General features: G+C 38.7%; 1 protein-coding gene across 2 annotated transcripts in view; it reads left to right on the top strand.

Moving 5' to 3' along the window:
* The window catches only part of LOC136871776 (long-chain fatty acid transport protein 4), a 222234-nt gene that overhangs the window by 165517 nt on the left and 32125 nt on the right, over positions 1–24592 (top strand). Inside the window, exons 6-8 of one of the 2 annotated variants that reach the window (XM_067145350.2) lie at positions 2732–2924; positions 19996–20142; positions 23227–23364. In XM_067145350.2, the coding sequence (XP_067001451.2) occupies positions 2732–2924; positions 19996–20142; positions 23227–23364 (478 nt within the window). The remainder of the gene's footprint in view (positions 1–2731; positions 2925–19995; positions 20143–23226; positions 23365–24592) is intronic. The other variant, XM_067145351.2, reaches the window with a different exon arrangement.

Genomic DNA, 24592 nt, shown 5'->3' with positions numbered 1-24592 from the left:
AATTGAACTCCTTTAAGTGGATTTCCAAAAACAAAAAATATGTATTTCTTTATTTTTAAAGGAGATTCCAAATACTAAATTTCATGTCTGTAACATTTTCAGTTTTTGAGATATTGGTATCCTAATAAAAATAATTCAACCCCATTTTCAGTTATTTTTACCCCCCCCACCCCCACCCAAGTGGTTTTTCTGAAAACAAAAAATACATGTTTCTTTATTTTTAAGAGAGATAAAAAATATAATTTTTCACTTCTGCAACAGTATATCTCAAAAACTTAACACTGTAGGACGTACTCATTTTAAAATTTCACCCCCTTTTTAGTTCTCCTTAAGTGGAGTTCTAAAAACAAATCACCTATGTTTCTTTACTTTTACAGGAGATTCTAAATACCAATTTTTACGTCTGTAACATTTTGTGTTTGAGATATACCTACTGTAGATATAGTCTTTCTAAAAATTTCACCCCATTTGTCACTCCTGTTTAACCCCCATTAATAGGATCACCCCCCCCCCACAAAAAAAAAAATTAGTGTTACTTTATTTTTAAAGCAGATTCCAAATACCAATTTCCAGCTCTGTAATGTCTTCAGTTTCTGAGATATAAGTATCCTCATTAAAGGCATTCAACCCATTTTTCACCCCTTTTAGTGGCATTTTCTGAAAACAAAAAAATATGTGTTTCTTTATTTTTAAAGGAGATTCTAAATACCAATTTTTTCATCTGTAAATTTTTAAAGTTTTGAGATGTAGATACACTAATTTTAAAAAATAACCCCCCTTTTCACCCCCTTAGTGATGGAATATCCAAAAATCCTCCCGTAGTGAGCAGCTACATTGTAATATAAATGTATCCTCAAAATTTCATTTCTTTATGTCCAGCATTTTTGGCTCGGCGATGATAAATGTGTCAGGCAGTCAGTCAGTCAGTCAGTCAGTCAGGACATGTTCTTTTATATACTGTATTTAGATTTTACCAGTCCTTTTTTCTTAGAGTTTATATACATCCTTTACTGCCCATGAGAGTCAGGGCTTCCTAGATTTCTAACCTGTAAAAATCACAAGTTCTACACATGGAGGATTCCAGCAAGATTTAGCAGATATCTTGGATTCAGGTCAAATGGACTGTATTGTGATTGGCCTGTCTGAGGCATTTGATAGGGTGGATCATGGGAGACTACTGGCAAAAATGAGTGCAGTTGGACTAGACAAAAGGGTGACTGAATGGGTGGCTATATTTCTAGAAAATAGATATCAGAGAATTGGAGTAGGCAAAGCTTTATCTGACCCTGTAATAATTAAGAGGGGAATTTCTCAAGGCAGTATTATTGGACTTTTATGTTTTCTTATATATATAAATGATATGAGTAAACGAGTAGAATCAGATTTTTGCAGATGATGTTATTCTGTACAGAGTAATAAACAAGTTACAAGATTGTGAGCAACTGAGAAAATGACCTCGATAATGTTGTGAGATGGACAGCAGGCAATAGTATGATGATAAACGAGGTTAAAAGTCAGGTTGTGAATTTCGCAAATAGGAAAAGTTCTCTCAGTTTTAATTACTGCATTGATGGGGTGAAAGTTCCTTAAGGGAATCATTGTAAGTACCAAGGTGTTAATATAAGGAAAGATCTTTATTGGGGTAATCACAAAAATGGAATTGTAAATAAAGGGTGCAGATCTCTGCACATGGTTATGAAGGTGTTTAGGGGTTGTAGTAAGGATGAAAAGCAGAGGGCATATAAGTCTCTGGTAGGACACCAACTAGATTATGGTTCCAGTGTATGGGACCCTCACCAGAATTACTTGATTCGAGAATTGAAAAAAAATCCAAAGAAAAGCAGCTCGATTTGTTCTGGGTGATTTCCAACAAAAGAGTAGCGTTACAAAAATGTTGCAAAGTTTGGACTAGGAAGACTTGAGAGAAAGGAGACGAGCTGCTCGACTAAGTGGCATGTCACTAAGTTTACCTATTCGGTATAATTAAATACAATTAAATACAATTGGTGTGTAAATAAGTGGTATACTGGGCGAGTTGGCCATGCAGTCAAGGACAGGCGGCTGTGAGCTTGCATTCGGGAGATAGTGGGTTCGAATCCCACTGTCGGCTGCCCTGAAGATGGTTTTCCGTGGTTTCCCATTTTCACACCAGGCAAATGCTGGGGCTGTACCTTAATTAAGGCCTCGGCCGCTTCCTTCCAATTCCTAGGCCTTTCCTATTCCATCATCGCTATAAGACCTACCTGTGTCGGTGCGACATAAAACAACTAGCAGTAAGTGGTATGATCCGAGCTGTCAGTGGAGAGATGGTGTGGAATGACTTGAGTAGATGAACAAGTTTGAGTGGTGTCTTTAAAAGTCGGAAAGATCACAATATGGAGATAAAGTTGGAATTCAAGAGGACAAATTGGGGCAAATATTCGTTTATAGGAAGGGGAGTTAGGGATTGGAATAACTTACCAAGGGAGATGTTCAGTAAAATTCCAGTTTGTTTGAAATCATTTAAGAAAAGGCTAGGAAAACAACAGATAGGGAATCTGCCACCTGGCGACTGCCTTAAATGCATATCAGTAGTGACTGATTAAGAGATAAAAAATTGAATTGAATCAAACTATAATGGTTGAAATAATGCCCATTGGACTGTATTTCTTTCATATGTAAGAATATTTTAAGTTCTTATAGCTTTCTCATCATCTTGAACTTTGTAGAGCTCACAGTTGCCTTGTTTCAGGTTGCTCAGTACATCGGAGAGATGTGCCGATATCTTCTGGCCACTCCTGCCAAGCCAGAGGACTGCACTCACAAGGTACGAATGATGGTTGGTAATGGCATGAGGCCCAACATCTGGAAGGATTTTGTTGGCAGATTTAAAGTGAAACAGGTCTGCGAGCTGTATGGCGCAACTGAAGGAAACACCAATATTGGTAATTGTAATCTTCTTTACTCTCTTGTTTGAAGTAGAACATGTGGCTATCTTGTTTGCTGAACATGACAAGGTTTTCTTCTGCTATACAGTGGTACAGTTGGAATGATATACACTGAAACTGTCTTAGTGCGGTCTTCATTAACACTTTTTCCCCGCTTAGCACAACATAAATTTGAAGTCTTGATTCTCATCATATTAAATTTAAATAGAAACACCTTGCTTATCATGTCACGAGTATTTGCTATTACCGCGTGGTACAATCACATTTTTTCTAGTCCTGAAAATGTTGTTTGTCATTCCTTGTGAAAGGAATGTGATTTCCAACACGGGTAAAAGCCTTCAACAAAGTTGTGTGAGAATGGGTAAAGGCCTTGAATTCCTGAATTCCACAGGATAAGTTGCACCTTCAGGGAGCAAGCCTTTAGCCTCAGGAATGCTCAGTTTTCCTTGCTGGTTAGCAGTGAGACTGCTTAATAACACAATGAACCTCTTTGTGCTTGTATTTTGCATCCGTTCAAAAGTTAGAAATTTATTTTGTATTGAGTGGTGCAGTGAAGTGTAATGAATATTTGTTGCATGTGATAGCTTATACAGTGGGGACCACGTAAAAAAACTTACAGCACAAAAATGGAAAATCTAGGAATGAATTGAAACCATTAACAATTTGGCTAAACGTCAAAAAAATGAAATATATGTACATAATTATAATTTTTCAAACACTCGTAAACCAAACCAAACCAAACCAAACTACAGCCTCAATGGGCTTTGGCCTACCAAGCGACTGCTGCTCAACCCGAAGGCCTGCAGATTACGAGGTGATGCATGGTCAGTGTGACAAATCCTCTCAGTCATAATTCCTGGCTCTCTAGACCGGGGTTACCATCTCATCATTAGATAGATCCTCATTTAAAGGTAATCATGTAGGCTGAGTGGACCTGGAACCAGCAGTCATATCTAGGTATACATAGAAATGCCTGACCTGGCCGGGAATTGTACCCGGAACCTGCGGGTATTTATTTATTTATTTATTTATTTATTTATTTATTTATTTATTTATTTATTTATTTATTTATTTATTTATTTATGTATTATCAGAGTGTTGAAAAACTTAAAATATAAATAAGGTATTATATACAAATAAAACAAAGTACATTTTATGTCACAAAACATGTTTCACACAATGTCTGCCCAGAAATGGGCAACAGAAATTCCCTCTTCAGTGGCTTGAACAAGTCTTGAAGTGTACAACGAACAGGGCAGGACTGACAGTCAGACAGGTGTTGGGTAGTTTGTTGCTCCCCACAATCGGAGAAGTCTGACTGATCTTTCAAATAACCCCATTTTTTTAGGTTGTCCTTGGATTTACCTACTCCACTCCTCAAACGATTCAGTGCCTTCCAGGATGTCCATTCCCAAATGATAACCAGGGGGTGGGGATTCAGAAGGCACCATCCAATCAGAAATTTGCTCCATTTTTGCTCGTCACATATCACAACGTGCTGTTCTTGTTAGTTTATCCAGAGCCTTGAAGACATTAAGGAAACTTTTCCTGGACTTCAGTCTTCTGGGTGGAGGTCGATGTCCAAATAATGGGTGGTTGCTTGTGAGATCCACCTTCAACCTCTCTTGCCCTGCAAACACTTCTCGCCGAATGTCTGGTGGAGAAATACCCTCCAAGCAGTAGAGTTTGTCAGTGGGAGTAGGTTTCAGACACCCAGTTACTATTCTACATGTTTCATGAAGGGCTGCATCCACCCGCTTCGTATGGGCTGACCTGAACCATACAGGACATGCATACTCAGCTGCAGAGAAACTCAGAGCAAGAGCTGAGGTTCTTAACAAAGTTGGATGGGCTCCCCATTTGCTTGAGCCAACTTTACAGAGGATGTTATTTCGGGCTGAGACTTTCTGTCCAGAGTTAACAGTGTTTCTTGTATGTTAAGGTCCGGTCTAAAGTGACACCCAGGTACCTTAGTGTAAAACAAACTATTCCAAGTGAGGTGCTCTCACGGCCCCAGCCGGCCCCCGCAGCAGCCCCGGCGCTGCGCTGAAGCACCGATGAGCTGGTGGGGAAGGAGGGGAAGTGTTAGAGGCAGAACCACAGATCATCAAGTCAGCATGCACCTTATGAAAACAATATTATTTATGACAATTCTGTGAACACATAAACAAACAATCTATTCTGTGCATACACTGCGTTTGCCTTAATGTACATGTAGCATTTAAGTCTATTGTTGACATCGTTTTGCAGCAACTAATTTACCAATATTTACAATCGATTTGGCAGTAGAAATTCTAAGCACAGTCTCTAAGACAGTATCAGACAGAGAAGTCCTAGTTCTACATTTATTTAAATTAAGAATTGAAAACATCTGTTCGCATGCATAAGTTGTACCGAACATTGACGTAAATTTTAAGGCAAAAGCATGAAGTCTGGGAAATTCTTGTGGATGAACACTTTCGTAAAAGGAAATTAAATCACCGTTGTAGTGGTAGTACCTGTCCTATAGGGTTACGTTGCACTGTAGTTTTATCAGCTCTGTTTGGAAATATGATGGTGATTTTTAAGGACGCGCTGAAAATGGGGTCATAAATATTTCAAGTTGAGGGGCCATATCATTCATTTCTTTGAATCGGGCATTGAATTCATCATGTAAAGTCTGTAACAATGTCTGATAGTCTCCAAGATTTTCGTAAGTAGACAAATGTAATGATTTTAATGAAAACTGTCAAAATTTTCAGCTTCAAGATGTCTTTTCCATAACAAACTCTGCATTTTGAAAGCCTAATTCTATCACAAGTGGTGCTAATCATTGTGTTTCTCCCTTGCAATGAAATATTTAAATCATTTAAATAAGACGTTATGTCCTCCAAGGAAGCGAGGTCAGCTACCCATTGTCTATTCCGCAAAGTTGGTTGAGGAGAATCTTTCCTCTCTATGAACAGAGAAATTTAATCAATTATTGCAAAGAAGTTTGCTATCACTTTTGCGCAACTTAACCAGCGCACAATACAATAACAGGGAATGTCACTACATTCTGCCTCGAGATCTTGTAAAAATCATTTGAACTGCCGATGGTTCAAACCTTGCTTTCTGCAGAAATTTACACATTTTGATACGGTATACATAACAGATTTAAAGTTGCGAAAGATTTTTGCACATAATTGTTCTTGATGTAAAATGCAACGTACTGCGTGGAGTAGGTGGGGAAGGAGGGGAACGGTGCTACTGAGTGCAGTGCTGGTGCGCCCCAGCACTAAGTGCTCGAGTTGGAAAGGCCTGGTGTAAAACAATGCTTCAGTTGCTTACCCTCCCACGTCACGCACAGCTGTCTAGTATATTATATTATATTATATTATATTATATTATATTATATTATATTATATTATATTATATTATATTATATTATAATTTATTATAATTTATTATTATTATTATTATTATTATTATTATTATTATTATTATTATTATTACAGAGTGATACACAGTATATCATTTTGCACAACACTGGATATACGCTCCTTAAACTTATCATCACAACATAAAGCTTTCTTCCACAGATCAAACAATGAACCTTGTTTCTTCTTCTTTCTGATTGTGTCTTTCTGAATGCAGTCCTGAGCTGTTCCCAGGCTCAGATGTGAATTTCACCACATGCATTTTTCTTTACTTTCAAAAGCCATTGAGAGTTTAGATCTACCGGGCGAGTTGGCCGTGCGGTTAGGGGTGCGCGGCTGTGAGCTTGCATCTGGTAGATAGTGGGTTCGAATCCCACTGTCGGCAGTCCTGAAGATGGTTTTCCGTGGTTTCCCATTTTCACACCAGGAAAATGCTGGGGCTGTACCTTAATTAAGGCCATGGCCGCTTCCTTCCAACTCCTAGGCCTTTCCTATCCCATCGTCGCCATATGACAATTGTGTCGGTGCGACGTAAAGCCACTAGCAGCAGCGAGTTTAGATCTGATTGTGTACTCCTCCATGGCTCACTTGAACTCACTCAAGAAGCCAGTTCAGGCATAACTGGAGAAGTCAAGACTAAAGAATATCCCGTTGTTTAGTCCATGAAAAATGAAATAGCGTACGGCTTTTACAGTCGAGCTGCTGGCTGTCCGGCCCTGATGTTTCTCAGACAGTGTTGCCGATATTGAACCATACGATATAAACAAACACACACACCTAAAATATTTTACGTATACGTAAATCAGATTCTGTGTTAATGTGACGGAAATGTGCGAAAATTACCTTTAATATATTGAAAACCAACATTAGTGTAATCATAATAATAAAACGTTCCAATTAAAATTAACTGCACTCCAAGAACAGCGTAAATATAATAACAAAACATTCCAGTCGAAATTAAGCACACTCAGAGAATAGAATAACCATAGCTCAAAAACTGTAGGCTATAGACGTAATATAAAATAACAACATTAAAACCGAACTGTGTGAATAGTATCACTGTAATTTTAATAAGTCGGAATAAAAAATAAAACCCTGAAAATAGTATCAACGGGGCAAAAAAAAGTTGCTGTTACAATAAAAACATGCTCATAGAATAGTAGTGCTGAAATAATAAAATATTCTTATGAATGAAACAAATTATGTACTCACAGGGACTAATCCAAAGGGAATACGCCACACTCTCCGAAAATATCGGTGTCTTCGTCCTTGTCACTAATGTCGCTGGAGTCACTGCTATCATCCTCATCCAGGGATATAATTTCTTCCAATCGACATTCAACAATTCCATCAGCTTCTTTTGCCTTGTATAGATCTTCCCAGGTGTGACTCACAACACTTTTCCACTTATCCGCTGTAACAAGTTTGACTGCCTCGTGTAGTAAGCGTTCAACATCAGTGAGACGGAAAAATTTGTTATTTTCGGCAACATATCCTTTAACTTGTGCCCAAATTAACTCGATTGGATTAAAGTGGCAGTGGTAAGGAGGAAGCCTAATTACCGTACGACCCTGAGCCGTAGCAATGGAGTCCACTTTGTAGGTGCAAAATCTAGGCTTATGGAGTTTTACACTTTGTAGCAGCTCCGCCTTTGTCATTTCTGCAGATAACCCCGGTATATTATTTCCCACCAACCACTGAAGAATGATATATTTTCTGTCTTTCATTGTCGGTGCTTTGTTTAGTTGCACAGAGTGATAGGGGGCATTGATCATAACAATTACGGAATTGGGACTTATGTTTGGTAGCAAAGAATTTTTAAACCACGTTGTGAAAGTAATCCTATTCATTTCTTCGTGATAATCACGAGTGCTCTTTGATCTGAAAAGAAGCATTGCTCCCGGAACAAATCCATTAACACCACCTGCATGAAGCAAAATAAGCCTACTTCTGTTCCCAATAGGTGCTTTGAAAGTCCCTGCTACAGTTCCAAGCCACCGTTTTAGAATGTCCGGATTTACCCACGTTTCATCTAACCCTCGAAAATCTACCTCCCCATGCTACAATTTCACTTCTCTCCATTGCAGCTTTTCTCCCTGAAAATTTCTTTCAACGAAGGCCAAGTTCTCTCAGTAACTTACTTAACCCTCTTGTGCGCACAAGCCTCATATTGGGTCCCAAAATTATGTTTCTTTTAGTGCGCTGTTTGTTTGTTTATTATTGTCATGAATTTGTGGAAAATTATGACTCTGCACTTCACTTTAGACCTCATATGAGGTGTGATATTAGTTACAACTATATCTATGAGATGACAGCACTTCCTTGCAGCTGCGAAGTTGTAGGCAGTTGTGGCGCAATTGTTATTCATGTGTGTCATACGGAGACTACATTACTGAAATTGATACGTCCTTTACAAATATGTGCAATTGGTAAGTAAAAATGTTTTATATAGTAGAGAAGCATGCTCTTTCCAATGGTATTAGTATTTTTGTTGTACATGCAAATTATTACCATTATTTTGTGTAATAATATAGGGGCCCATATGAGGTCTAAATGTACGAGAGGTTATGGTTCACAGTCATAATCTCAATTAGAGCTACACCATATTGTAGTGTTTTGATGGAATTTTTTATGCAAACCAAGACAGACTGCTGATGTTTCATGGCACATTTGTCATATATTCTCATTTCTATGTTTTAGAACAAAATGGATGAAGAACCAGGGCCGTCTGTAGAAAATGTACAGTCTTCACAACGACTGTCCCAATATACTCTGCGCCCTGTCAATAATAGCTGACAATATGACATACAATCGCTTTTGTGAGATACAGAAGTATTTGCACTTCACTGACAATCGGAATATTCCAGCAGACATCAATGATCGGCTTATGCGTTTACGTCCTATGATTGACCATTTCAAGCACATCTGTAGATGTTCTTCCCAGCCAGAAGAATTTTCATCAGCTGATGAGATGGTCCCTTTCAAAGACCGATCAAAGCTGAAACTATATATGAAGAGTAAACCCTAAAAATGAGGCTTCAAAATTTGGGTCTTAACCAGTTCCTCAGGATACATCCATAACTTTGAGATATATCAAGGAAAAGTGCAAAATGGTGAAGGTCATTCTGAATTTGGAGCAGTTGGTGATGTTGTTCTTAGGCTGTGTGAAGACATGAAGTTCAAAAGCCATAAGCTTTTGGTAATCTGTTTACGTCGATTATCTTCTAGAGAAACTTATGCTTCCAGGGCTATCAGAGCTAACAGGCTTTGTGGTACTGATCTCTAGCTGCGGTCTGTGAAAACCATGAAGAAGGAACCGAGAGAGTTGTACTCTGTTACATCGCAGTCCAACATCACAATAATCTGCTGGTATGATAATTCATTTTTACACGCAGCATCTACGTTTGCTGGAGCAGAACCTGTGGGTGTTGCTAAGAGATGGTGTTGAAAACTGCGCGCAATCATTGAAATTCCACGACCATATTCCATCAACATTTACAATTTCCACATGGGCGACATACATCTAATGGACTCGCTCATAGGTCTTTATCGGCACACCATAAGGCACAAAAGGGGGTAGTTCAGAGTATTCCATTATCTACTGAATGCAACCATTGTAAACTGTTGGATCCTCTGGAGGATGAACCCAGATTGTGAGAAGCTGGATCTGTTAGAATTCAAGTCCTCAGTAACTACTTTTCTCATTTACATGGGAAGCAATCATCAACCCAAGAAAGGAAGACCCGCTTCACAGACGCCACCAGCAACCACAAAATGGTTGAAAGTGAAGGCTACCAATAAGGTGAGAAAGGATAGAAGTGTCACCTTCACGGTTGTTCAAGGAAAACCAAGTATGTATGCCTTCGCTGCCAAGATGCCCTTTATCCACAGTGTTTTGAGGAAATCCATAGCAGGAAATAACAACAAGAGCCACTCCTTAATGCCCTTAATGCAACATTTGGTTTGGTAAAACATGCGTGTAAAACTGACATCCAGTGCACAGTATCTCCCGAGAAAAGTATTCCTCAGTTCAGTTTTGTTGTGGTGTGTGTGGACTCCCTTTGTGCACTTACGCCTCACATGAGGTCCATATAATTTTGAAAGAAAACGAACTATTATTTCTTTTTCTTTAATGTGATTGTATTTTGTAACCTTCCAGCGAATAAAAAATGAAGACAATATTTTTCTTTCACTTCAAACTGAAAATGCGTGCACGAGAGGATTAAACTGGTCTTTCCTCCACTGAATAAGCAAGATTCTTTTAAAGAGTCAAGTAATTTATCGCGCGCGTGAAATTCCCTCCTCTTGTAATAACTATAAGTATGTTGCCTTATCGCTTCCTTTTGAAATGCATCTAGTGATGTTTTGGACTTCGTTTTTCAGGTGTACGTAGCACTTCAGAGGGTGTATTAAGATCCATTTCTTTTGTAACACTTTTCACAGTTTTCCTACCTACTTTTAAAGCGTCACAAACTCGATCCACCACTTTTGTAACAGGAAGAAGCCCACCATTATCACGCTCTTTCTCAAAATATTCATGTAGCCGGTATATAAATTCACGGCTTTGGCTCTTATAACTGATTTTTTCTTAGTAATTTCCGATGATCCACTGGCCATGTCACAGTAACAAAAACAAACAGCTTACACACACAGTGAATGCATGCACTTCATGCAGGCTAGCGAGCAACTGAGGCCAGGTTTTCTCTTCAAAGAAGTGGCATCACCACACTAGCAGTACAAGAGAGTCATGGCAACATGAATGGTGATTGGTGCTTGCTGTTAAATCTTAAATCTGGCGTGCCAGTTACGTCAGGCATTGCAAACCGTGTTGATTATTCTACCACTAGCAGAACTCTTAGTATTCTTTATGGTAAAATAACTTTAATTAAAACAATAATATCAAATCGACGAGGGGTGTAGGTTTCACTGATTTAATATTAAAATCATACGGCACATTGTAAATTCATAATAGTGTTTTCAAGGTTATATGTATAGTTTCAAATCACCGCAGGTTGGCAATACTCTTCTCTACTCTTATTTTTTCTTTTCATCACAATCTGTCAGGGCCAGACAGTCAGTGTCTGGACTGTAGTGCTGGGAGTGTCCGAGGACATGTTCGGTTCGCCAGGTGCAGGTCTTTTGATTTGATGTCCGTAGGCGTCCTGCGCATCGTGATGAGGATAAAATGATGATGAGGACGACACATACACCCAGCCCCAGTGCCAGCAAAATTAACTATTGATGGTTAAAATTCCCGACCCTGCCAGGAATCGAACCTGGGGCCCCTGTGACCAAAGGCCAGTCATGGAGCCCGACTGTTTAGTACATGCTTGAGTGGTATTAGGCATCTTTGAAGATGAATGTTTTTTGCTTTTGACAACAGTATAGAAATACTATCATATCACGTCATTTGATGTAGGAAGATCATTCTCTGCTTATAAACTAATTTTGACATGACAAATTGAATCGGTTGGTGGAGAAAGGAACTAAGTAAATTTTTGTCCATTTTTCCTTTTTTATGTAAATGTACTAAATGGAACAAGATGCACTATCTTGAAACGAATTGTGTTTGGCTGTTCCATTTGGGAGAAACACGATGTTGATTTATTACATACTGAGGAGAAAGGAATCGAGTCACTGAGTTAGTTCCTCCACCGCACATCATGTCCCCGCCAACAACTTGCAGCGCGTAGCAAGTGTAACTCGCCAGTAACTTAACTTGGTGTGAACTTCCTGATGTGTCATTGCTATTGTTGATGGTTGCTCTAAGTTATGAAATGCAGTATTTCGAAATGTCTCCCAAACTAAAGCAAAATGACAGCGAGCACAAGAGGAAGAGAATTGAGGAGGCAAGAGTTCACAGGTTGCCATATAATGACGATAATGGGAAAGCAGTATTGCATTGACAAACATGATAAATTTTAAAAAAAATCAGTCACGGATTTCCCAAACGAGGTCACTCGTTTCTCCCTTGTGACCACGTGTTTGGAACATTGTAGAGAAAAATACAGAGAAATGACAGAGTTTACACCCCCTAAGAGTATGTTGAAATCATAGCAAACAGTATTTCAGAAGTTACAGTCATTATAGTGCAAAGTAAAGACATAATGGATTTTGATTCATGGTGGCTGTGTCATAAAAAAAAAAAAAAAAAAAGTACTGTGTAGGGAAATGGCACATCAACAGGTGCCTCACAAAGAAAAGCGAGATTTTCTGTGTCAATGTTCAAAGAATTTTGCTATGAATCAACGAAACCTGGAATAGTGACTGCCTACCCTTTTATAAACAGCTTTCTCAGTCGCTCCTTTATTGTGGCCAAAACTAAACCTGCTTCATGTCGTATTTTGTCTGAAAAGACTGTACAATGGAAGAAATGTCAGAATTAATAAAAAGAAAATTGAAGATATTCAGAAACTGGTTAAGTACATCTACGGGGAAGACGCTGAGCTTTTTTCTGAAGAGATATTGAAATGGCCAACCATAAGTGAATATTCATTATGATATGAACATTCAGAAAATCGAATTCTGTGATTTAGTTATTTTTATGTTTAGTCTAAGACAATTTTCTATTAGTTAATTAATACATTCTACTTTTATGCCAAAAATGTGTAATTTTGAATGGGCTCTTCACATGAAAAGTACCGGGCGAGTTGGGCGTGCGGTTAGGGGCACGCAGCTGTGAGCTTGCATCTGGGAGATAGTGGGTTCAAATTTTACTGTCGGCAGCCCTGAGGATGGTTTTCCGTGGTTTCCCATTTTCACACCAGGCAAATGCTGGGGCTATAACTTAATTAAAGCCACGGCCGCTTCCTTCGTCCCATCATCGCCATAAGACCTGTCCGTGTCGGTGCGACATAAAGCCACTAGCACCCACATGAAAAGTGCTAAATCCCCTCATTGGCTGGAGAAAGGAACTAAGTTACAAATTTTCATATTTTTGTTTCTAAAATACTTCCTAGAATATGTGAAAATTATTCCATTTCCAGTGTGAATTATTTAGTGCAAAACAAATTTGGAAATTTTGAATAAATTCTGTTCAATAGTAGACAGTTTTTTGTTTCCTGAAAACGAAGACAGTGATTTAGTTCCTTTCTCCACAGGCCGGTTCAATTATATGATGCATATTTTGTACAAAATCTTGGCAGCTCGAGAAATCCCTGGAAGACGCATCATGCTGACTTTGGCGAAACGTGCTTGGTATCTGTCCCAATATTTATTTATTTATCGTGTCAGAAGTACAAAGTAAGAGAGACAAAAATTAAACAAGGAAATTTTAAACATTGGTTGACCAAAAATTGGCCACGACAAGCGCATTTGGAGTTGCCCTCATTAGATCTTTAACGGTACAAGTGGCTGGAGAAGATGGACACAGTAGAAGATGCTCGTTAGTGTGCTTAGTACCACACTTGCAGTAAACTGTCTCCACAGGAAGGCCCCATTTCTGTAGGTTGGTCTTGCATCTCGTGGTGCTGGAGCGTAATCGATTGAGAGCCTTCCATGTTGTCCACTGTTCAGAATGTCCAGGAGGAAGTTCTTCCTTTGGAACCATCCATTCTCTCAAATGTTGACATTTTTCCCGCCACATTGAGATTCTTGCTTGTTGTGGTGTTCCTTTAAGAGCTTCAGTGGTTGTCAAGAAGCTCTTTCTTGATTTCAACCTAGGATGTGCTGGTTGACAGGCATACAAAGGATGGGCTTCCATAGTCATAGCCTTGCTTTTCTCATGCCTAGCAGCAATCTCACGTCGGATTTCGGGTGGTGCTATACCAGCGAGACAGTGGAATTTATCTATGGGAGTAGGTCTTAAACAACCTGTGATAATACGGCAGGTGTCATTTAGTGCTACATCTATGTTTTTGGAATGGCTGGACTTATGCCACACGGAGCATGCATACTCAGCAGTGGAGTAGCACAGTGCTAACGCGCTTGCTCTCACAGTGCAAGGGTGAGCTCCCCAGGTGGTGCCTCGAAGTTTCCGCACTATGTTGTTTCTGGCAGACACTTTTTGTTTCACGTTTAGGGAATGTTTCTTATATGTAAGCGTACGGTCCAGAATCACTCCCAGATATTTTGGAGTCGAACAGTGTTGAAGAGGGATTCCTTCCCAGGTGATTTGTAAGGTTTTAGCTGCTTTTTTGTTATTGAGATGAAATACACAGCTATGAGTTTTGGCAGGATTTGGCTTCAAGTCATTTTCATTGTAGTAGTTCGTAAATTCTTTCAGAGCTTTGGATAAAGTCTGTTCTACCTTTTCAAAACAGTTGGCCTGAGCAGTGACTGCACAATCATCAGCATAGATAAAACTCTGGGTACCTTCAGGTAGAGGCTGATCGTTAGTATAGATGTTGAATAACAGTGGTGCGAGCACACTGCCTTGCGGTAACCCATTCTTCTGTGTTCTCCATCTGCTTCTTTTTCCCTGAAATTCCACAAAGAATCTGTCCCAATGAAGCACTGCAAAGGAGTAACAGCTTTCAAAGGGTTAGATCAGCTCCTGCTTCAGCGTTAAGGGAAATGAAGTGGAGAAGTCTTCTACAGCGTCTAATAGAAGAGTCAACATCATTGCCATTCATCCAAGCACAGTGCTTTAATGTTAGATTCGTCTGTACATTGGAAAGGAGACATCGAGCAGGGGATTGTTGACAGAGAAAAGAGAAATACCGTATTTTTCTGAATCCAAGACAACGTTTTGTTCTCAGAATCTGATGTGAAAAGTCAAGGGTCGTCTTGCATTCGCGACCTAACAGTAACGAACACCACTGTCAGCTACCACGGTAAGCACGGTGCATGCACACAAAACTCTTTAATAATCAACATCTGCCTCTTTATCGCTAGCCACGGCAACCGGTTGTATAGTGCCTCTGTGAACGTCACTGGATCTCGGGAAATACTGAAGATAGTTCTATTAACCTCTACAAAAACGTTTCTGAAATCCGCAGAATGGAATGCGAGCCTTCAAATTCTTAGAAAGGCCATGGCTACTCAGTGGCAGTTATAACACGTCTACCGTACCCGATGCTTAGTAAAATTAAGTTTCATAGAAAGCAGGCATATTTTCCTGATGGATCGCCGTATTGCAAAGATACATGGAACAGGTATCGCTGACAAATTTTCAACAGGTTCTCATCGATATTATGATTCCAATTTTAAGTTAATGGTTATTAAACACGCGGAAAAAGAATAATTGTGCAGCCGCTAGACAATACGGCATAGGCCTAATTAAAGCCAATATTCAGCGTTAGTGTGAAAGACAAAGATAGCTTAAATGTGTAGTGTACAAAAAAATACATTCAGTGGCCCGCAATAAGGACACTTTAAAGATGTCTACCATGAAATTGTGTGGTATGTGCACGAAAAACATAGGGGCAGAATGGCTATACCACGGTGCAATAAACTTGTTCGTTGACCATCAACGTTCGCGTCTTTAATAGGCCTATACATCGCTAGCCGCTGAAGTCAGCTGAACCCAGCAAGTGAGACGGGCATGTAGCAGCAGCCGGTTGTACCTGATGCTTAGTAAAAGTTACAGCTTTATAGACAGCAGGAATATTTTCCTGATAGATCGTCGTATTGTAGAGACGTGTAGAATAGGTATTGCCGGCAAATTTTCAACAGGTTCTCTTTGATATTATGATGCCAGTTATAAGTTAATGGTTATTATACCTGCAAAAATTAAGAATAATTGTGCAGCTGCAAAAAAAAAGAAAGCATAACTAAAGCCAATGTTCGACGTTGCGTACTGTACAAGAAAGGCATTCATATGATTTTACAAAACACATTTTAAGTCTGATTTAAGTTTTTTGAAGGAAGAAGTTGGGGTCATCTTGCATTCAGGGTCGTCTTTGATTCTGAGAAATACGGTATTTATGAACCCTGCCACAAGTGAACATTAAAACAATTTGACTTAAAAATTGGTCACTTAAAGGATTGTCACTGCATATAAGCAAATACTCAACTCATCATAACCATAACAGGCACAATCAAAGACTTACTAAGCATTCTGCAGTACCATATCTATTTTTAATTATTATTATTAATCTAGTCCATTTTGTGTAATAATTACCCTGTGAAATTGTTCCTTTTTTCTCCCATGAAGTGAGAGTCTTAAGCAGATAATTGATTGTTTTAAAATATAACATATCTTGAGGTGTTTCTATAAAATTTAGGATCCTTGTAGTAGTCACATGCAGAACATATGCTCTTCTGTGAAAAAAAAAAAACAAACTGGGCTATACTGAAATGGTGGTGGTGGTGATGGGGGGGCAGATATTAATGACCTAAAAGTCACTGAAAATTATCAATAAAATGCCTGTAAATTTATGGGAAAATGGAATAAAATAAGTAAAAAATGACTTAAAAATATTTGACCAAACTGAATTCTGATGACTGTATGACAATGGTTTTACAAGTAATATACTCATACCTCTGTTCTGTTCTCTGTTTTTACAGATATGATAATCTCCTAATTTACTTGGAAGTGTATAAAAATATGAACATAATGATTTGTTGCGTGTAGTAGCACTTTGCCCCCGAAGAATCTGGGAACACTCGTTGTTCTTCGCACTCATTACAGCTTTCGCATGTTTCTCTCCTTTAATATGCAAACTTCCTTTCCACACACCGCACAATTTAGAATGTAAAACACTCCCGTCTGTTAAAAAGCATCTTTTCCAAATTCATACACTAGCTGAATTTAAAATACTCTCTTTTGGCATTTTTCATTCCAGGGAAGATAATTGTGTACTGAAGCAGAAAGTCATTTAACTCTCATTTCTTATCCCTTCTCATTTCCATTTGTTCTTGGCCTTAATGTATGCGGGGGTGAAGGCTGGTGTATTCCTTGTCCTTAAGACATGCTAGGAAATACTTTCTCCTAATTATCAGTTCTGTATAAATCCTTTCCTTACTTTTCCTTGGTCGCCAGCAACTGCTGTTCAGTTTGCTTGATCATGAAAGATATTTAACAAATTTAACTATGATTTTGTTGTCACTTGTGGACTTTTATTAGTCTCACGATAAAGAATACATGCATAAATTAAAACATTTTTAAATGATGTAAAAATTCTTCAGGATGATATATATTGATGTCCAAGACTGTGAGAATTACGGAGGCAGCAAACTCACTTGACACACACTCAAAATCTGGGAGCGTGTCGTAGGAGACTGCATCAAGGGTTTGATTTACATCCACTGGAACAAGTGTGGTTTCACGATGACGAGTAATACTAGAGGTAAATAGATTATGACTAAGTTGCAAGAAGACAGAGTATATGTTCTTCAATTTTACGCAGCCCGGCCAAGCGGGGCCCACACAACACTGTCTTCTTTGCTGGAGAACACTGATGATGATCGACAAGTTCAAGTGTCTTGGATCAGTCATCACAACTGATGGTAATATTGACGCAAATGTCAAACACCGTATCAGTGTTGGTTGGATGAAATGGTGGTCTCTTACTGGTGTTCTATGTGATAAGCAGATGCCAGTCAAATTAAAGGGCAAAATGTACAAAACCACTGTCCGACCTGCCCTCATGTACGGCTTCGAATGTTGGGCAAGGCAGAAAAAGCATGACCAGCAAATGCATGTCACAGAGATGCAGATATTGCATTGGTCGGCGGGAGTTACTCTGCATGACAAAGTACGCAGTGAGCTTGTGTGAGAATCTCTCAAAGTTGTACCCATCAGCGACAAGATGGAGGAAAAACAGCTCCGCTGGTATGGTCACGTCAGAACAAGAAGAAATAATAATATATCGACCTAAAACTTTTTTGAAAGTTGAAATAATGACTAGTCATCCCAAATCGGCAAAGAAATGTAAATAAAAACTTATTATTATTGTTTGTTATATCACGGAATTAATTTTTATACTACTGAGCAACATTCTAATGTAAAGGGGAAAGAAAAGATGACATTTCAACATCATCTGCGCCCTACTGATAATAAACCCTTTTTATACATCTAAGTAATGCAAGCCTGGTAAAATTTGAGTAGAGAGATGTGTATTATTATTATTATTATTATTATTATTATTATTATTATTATTATTATTATTTATAAAAATGCTTAGGACATCATTAAAAGTGATGTCCTTATTGGGTTACCAGATAGTTTTAGCACGATAGAGGTCTTATTGCTCTTTAAAATGTAGGACATCCTAGAAAGAAAAAAGTAGAACAATGGAAAATAATGTACTGAAAGTGATAATATATGGAAATGTTATTGTCACATAGCCATGTAACTTCTAAACTAGGCATTGCACAACAATGCAACCCACATCATATTGAAGAGATTCTCATGAAGTTCACATACACCTGTTTAATGCAGCGGAGCGGCTGGAGGGAGGTTGGAGGAAACTGAAATGTGCACACACAGGCGCAACAGTTAGTGTTTTCTTTTATTGGATCCACCTTGTCAGTACCTAAATGTACAATCACAAATTTAGGACATTACAACTATTATAATTTTTTATAAGGTCATCACACGCCATTCATCAACTTTTGTGATTCATTGTCTTTGTGAAGCCCAAGAACCTTAAAACCATAGTTTTTAGATTATATTTTAAGTAGATTCATGATTATGTGATTTTTAAACGTCCAGATATGTTAAGAGATTTTAGAATTTATTAGCTGATGAAGAGAATTGAAGGTTCTCGAAAAATGTATTCTTAGATTCAGTGAAAACAACAATCTCTGTGATTTTACATTTAGCTATTGACAATGCAGATCCAATAAAAGAAAGAAACACTAATTGTAAAAGTCAATAAAGACCAATTTGACCAAAAGGTCAAAATTGTAGATAAAGTTAGTTAAGACACCACAACACACCAGTTTAAAGTCTTTACAAGATATTGAAATCATTCCATATTGATGTTTTCACTTTACAAAGGAAAACGATATTTACATCGATCATTCAGAATATTCTTACATTATTGGCAAAATTAACGGCATTCAACATTGGACACGCTATGTAGATGACACATTTGCCATTTTAAATTCTCGCATTACTAACAGCAACACAGTACTTGAACTTCTCAACTCCATTGATCCACATATAAAATTCACCATAGAGTCGGAAAACAATAACACCCTTAATTACCTAGATTTAACCATTAGGCGCAACTACAACAACACTCTGTCCTTTAATATATACAAAATACCCATGCACACTGTTAACACCATTCAACAAACTTCTCTACACCCAGACATACATAAGAAAGCAGCTTACAATAGTATGGTACTTAGAGCATTGACTATTCCCTTATCTCATGAAAACTACGAAAAAGAAATAAACACCATTCACAACATCGCAGAATACAATGGCTTCAGTAGAACATTCATCAACAGAATCATCAATAGATACAAGAGCAGACCTAAGACTACTCTAGCAAATGAATCTGCTCCTAAAGCAAAGTTCTCTAGTTTGATTTTCAACAGCAATAGCGTTTACCAAACTTCTAATATTTTTAAAATACACAAAGTCAAAATAGCATTTAGAACCTCCCATACTAACTTTAGACTAATTTTAAATTTGCACACTATCAATAATAATAATAATAATAATAATAATAATAATAATAATAATAATAATAATAATAATAATAATAATGTTATCATCATAATAAAAGTATATTCAGATTCATTAGATGAATCCATTAATTTGTTTGTTTCAGTGAACGTGGACAATACTATTGGTGCCGTAGGATTCTTACCTAGCATCTTACCTCTGTCACTTTTACCAATGGCACTCATTCGAATCAACAAAGAAACTGGTGAACCCGTAAGAAATGAGAACGGTTTCTGCATTCGCTGTGATGTGGGTAAGTAGTGAATCTGTTTGTACACAACCAAGAGCACCTTCAAGGGAAGACTCTACTAAATTATTCTGTAATTTTAGTCATCATCGATCCATTTTTCACCTCCAGCCACATCTAGATGTTAACCCTTTGGGGTTCAGTGTTGAACTCAGTCCGACATCATTAATTTTCCATTCCAGTTCTATGTTGGACCTAGAGGTAGCTACCACTGCACGTCCTGCAGCCAGTGATATTTATCAAAAATATCTTCTGTTCTTTCTGTTAAACATTCAATTAAGCATGTAATACCATGAAAATGAATATACACAGATACAAAACAGCAGTAAAACTGTAAAAAATCTTGTAGTCACTCTAGATGAACACATATCCTGGTCCGCACATACAATATCAACTTGCAGGTGAGTATTTGCGTCACTGCATACCCTCAGATAGTTAAAAAATGTATTTCCTTTTAAACTCAAAGATTTTATTTGAAATGCTAGTTATGCCAATTCTTAATTACTGTGACATAGTTTATGACTGATGAATTACTACAGAAGTTACAGCGCATGCAAAATGCATGTGCAAGGTTCAAATACACAAATATTCAGATGGAGATGGAGATGCTCAAAGTCACTTCAAGGGTGATGGTTACAGCAATTTGCAGATTCATAGAGCCCTGCATCCCAGAGAAATGACCAAGCAAAGCTCACAAAAGGAAGAACTGAAGGGAGCTGCCTACTTGCCTTACATTCACAACATCGCAGATCGAATTGCCAAGGTCCTCCGCAAACACAACATAAAAACCGTGTTTGGCACCACCACTAAAATTGCTCACAGTCTGGGTAAAACCAAGGACAAATTGTCTCCACTTTTACATCATGGGATATACGAAATTCCCTGTACTTGCAGTAAGGTATACATTGGCCAAACATGCCGATCCATTGGTACCCCCATTTTCACACCAGGCAAATGCTGGGGCTGTACCTTAGTTAAGGCCACGGCCGCTTCCTTCCCATTCCCAGGCCATTCCCATCCCATCGTCACCATAAGACATGTCTGTGTCGGTGCGACGTAAAGCAAATAGAAAAAACCATTGGTATCCTTATCAAGGAACATAAACGTTATATTCATCTCAACCAGCCAGACAAATCGGCAATAGCTGAGCACGCTCTATCGTCGGGTCATGATGTCATGTTCCAAGATGCTCGAGCTCTTACCCACACTAGACACTACTGGTACAGGATTATACGGGAAGCTGTGGAAATACGTAGAAATCCTAACAATTTCAACAGGGACATTGGCTATCAATTAAGTAATACCTGATTGCCAGCCATTAAGGATTTACATAGGTAGTTCCCTTCCCTGTCCCTTCACTATATTATTTCGTCTCGGTGTTTTCCAAATTCGTACGTTCCTCATCGCCAGATGTTTCTTTCCAGGCTTGTGTCAATGTCGTACACCTGCCAATGTCATATGTTATGTACACATGTTATGTGACCCTCTTAGACTGATTCTGATGTTTCGGTCAGCTTCCGCATCGAACGCTAGCACTGTGCCGCATCTGGGGAGCCACCTGGTGATGAATGAACGTACCATTTCCACTTCTATTATAACGTCTAAATTTCAAAATCTCATTATTTAAGAAGCCTTTCTCGTGGGCAGTCGAGATTTTCTTCTGATGACTCAGAGCACAGTTCGAAACTTAAAAGAATTTAATTTTATTTTCTTGACACGGCATAAGCTCAAAAGCATCATGTCTGTAAGTACGAGCTGTGAAAGCATCAATAGCAATATTCTTTGGTTAATAGCATAATTATTGTAAAATGTATGTTAATAGAAAAAGCCGGCTTAAAAAAAAAAAACAAAAAAACAGAAAGGTTATGCATAGACTCGGTTAACATCTTAAGAGCAATTCAAATGAAGAGCACAAAAGAACATTTCTACTTTTATTATCAAGAAGAATGTTTATAATTCCGCTGTGAGACACAGTGGCAAACTAAAACTGGGTCAGCATTTTACTATGTAAATGTAAATAAATGAAATTCCAACAACATTGCTAGGAAGTGCACAGAATATAGTTTAAAACAGTAGATCAGTGAATCTAATTCAATGCTGTTCCATTGTGTAATCACATGCACTCGACATCACTGGATTCTGCTATGTTTTGGGTAAACAGTGGATAGCATTAAGACTTTCAACAAGAGGACAATATTTTACATTTATATTATCACTTAATTAATCTGTTTACCATCCAGATTTGGTTTTCCCTTGGACTCAGTGAGGGATCCCACCTCTACCACATCAAAGAAAGTGTCCTGGAGCGTGAGACATTTGGTCAGGGATACAACTGGGAAGGAGGATCAATACCTCACCAGGTTCTGCTATGCTGAACAGGAGCCTTGTGCGAGATGGGAAGATTGGAAGGGATAATAGGCAAGGAAAAGGGAAGGAAGCAGTTGTGGCCTTAATTTAGGTACCACCCGGGCATTTGCCGGGAGAGGAAGTGGGAAACCACGGAAAACCACTTCGAGGATGGCTGAGGTGGAACTCAAACCCCAACTACTGAGTTGACCTCCTGAGGTGACTGGACCCCATTCTAGTCCTCGTACCACTTTTCAAATTTTGTGGCAGAGCGGGAATTGAACCCGGGCCTCCAGGGGTGGCAGCTAATCACACTAATCACTACACCACAGAGGCGGACCTATATTTGTAATGAATTTTTAATTTCACCACCCATGATCATATTATGTATCATATTCACAGTTTCCTACTAGTGTTTAATAGTGCTGCCTGTCAATTTTGTTAGCCAGCTGAAGATTAAGGACCAGAACATGTACTGGTGACAAAAAAGCTTTTTTTTTATTTACTTACGGCATAAAGTTTTCTGAAAATTGTATTCAAAGGTGCACCAAATACAATTTTGTCTTAGGAGTCAATTTTTACCATTTGTAAATCAATACAGAATCATCATGAGGTTTATTGTGTGTAAATGGTGTATCACGTGTAAAATAAGTGGCAAACTTTGGACTATGAGTTAACTTTGGATTATCTATGTTATTAGAGGACAATTCTTTCTTATTGGTATATTCCATTCTGTTGTTTCAGATGAACCAGGAATGTGTGTGGGTATTATCAATACGAAGAATGCCATAAGCGAGTTCCGAGGCTACTTGGATCCAGAGGCTTCGAAGAAGAAAATCATCGAGAACGTGTTTACACGAGGAGATAAGGCTTTTTTGTCAGGTATGATTGTTCTGCTGCTACTACTACTACAAAAGGCAAATTGAACATATCAGGGAATTCATGGGCTGCAGCAGATCCCGTTTAACTGACAGTGCATGTGGCCTTGCTGAGGTACGCCGTAACATGATCAATATGCGGGAAAATAATCAGTACCGACTGTTACCAGAAACCTGCCACTGCAACGACAATGCATGCAGCAAGATGGAGCTACAGCCCACACCGTCCTTGTGCAACAACACTATGGAGATCACTGAAATTCCCTTCAACTTCTCTGAAGTGGTATGAGGGTAAAAGAACTTCATCCACAGTATACATTATTGAATATGGTACCAGAATGCTTTGAAGCTACCTATAGAAGTGCTAATATGTTAGCAGTGAACATCAAATACGCAGCAAGTGAGGAGCGCAAAGGTAAAGTGAACCCTTACCTTCGAATTGATGGCCCTGGAATCTAGTGACTCTCTTAGTTACTACAGACTCTCAAAACAACCACTAGATGAAACTGAGGCTACCCAGTTGAATTGGTACAAACAGACAGAAAAAAGATGTGAAAGAACTAGGATCACCACATCTACATGTCCAAAATGGAATCGCAAAGATAACTCGCACACAGAGTTTTGAGGAAGAGGAAACAAAGACTTTCCAGAACACATGGTCAGTGGAACTAAAACACATTCACTCATTTCTTACGAAGGAATAAAAATGAAAACCTACAACCTGTTTTCCAGTCTTTGACCGGGTCAGGGATGAAATGAATGAACCATATATAGGCTGTTATTACAATGGGGTCACCACTCCCAAGGTGATTATTAATGACTGATAAATGCTATGAAATGTTAATGGAGAGTGTTGCTGGAATGAAAGATGACAGGGAAAACCTGAGTACCCGGAGAAAAACCTGTCTCGCCTTTGCTTTGTCCTTTGTCCAGCACAAATCTCGCATGGAGTGACCGGGTTTGAACCACGGTATCCAACGGTGAGAGGCCGACGCGCTACCATCTGAGCCATGGAGGCTCTTCTTAAGAAGGGATATTCAGCTAAAACAGGACTACGCAGAATCAACATTTTCTAGCATTTAAGTGACCCGTTGGCGAAGAAGACATCGTTAACCTGTCTTGTCCTAACAAAGAGAATAAATGCGAGCAAGAGGGGGGTGGTGTATTCTGTACAGTGGGCGGGGCCAGCTGTTGCCACCCTCAAGGCTTCTGCACTCACTTCACTGGAGTGA

The sequence above is a fragment of the Anabrus simplex genome, chromosome 4 (assembly GCF_040414725.1).
Source record: "Anabrus simplex isolate iqAnaSimp1 chromosome 4, ASM4041472v1, whole genome shotgun sequence".
In the NCBI taxonomy this organism is placed as follows: Eukaryota; Metazoa; Arthropoda; class Insecta; order Orthoptera; family Tettigoniidae; genus Anabrus; species Anabrus simplex.
Note: the sequence above shows the minus strand (reverse complement) of the source record. Positions and strands in the feature narration are given on the sequence as shown.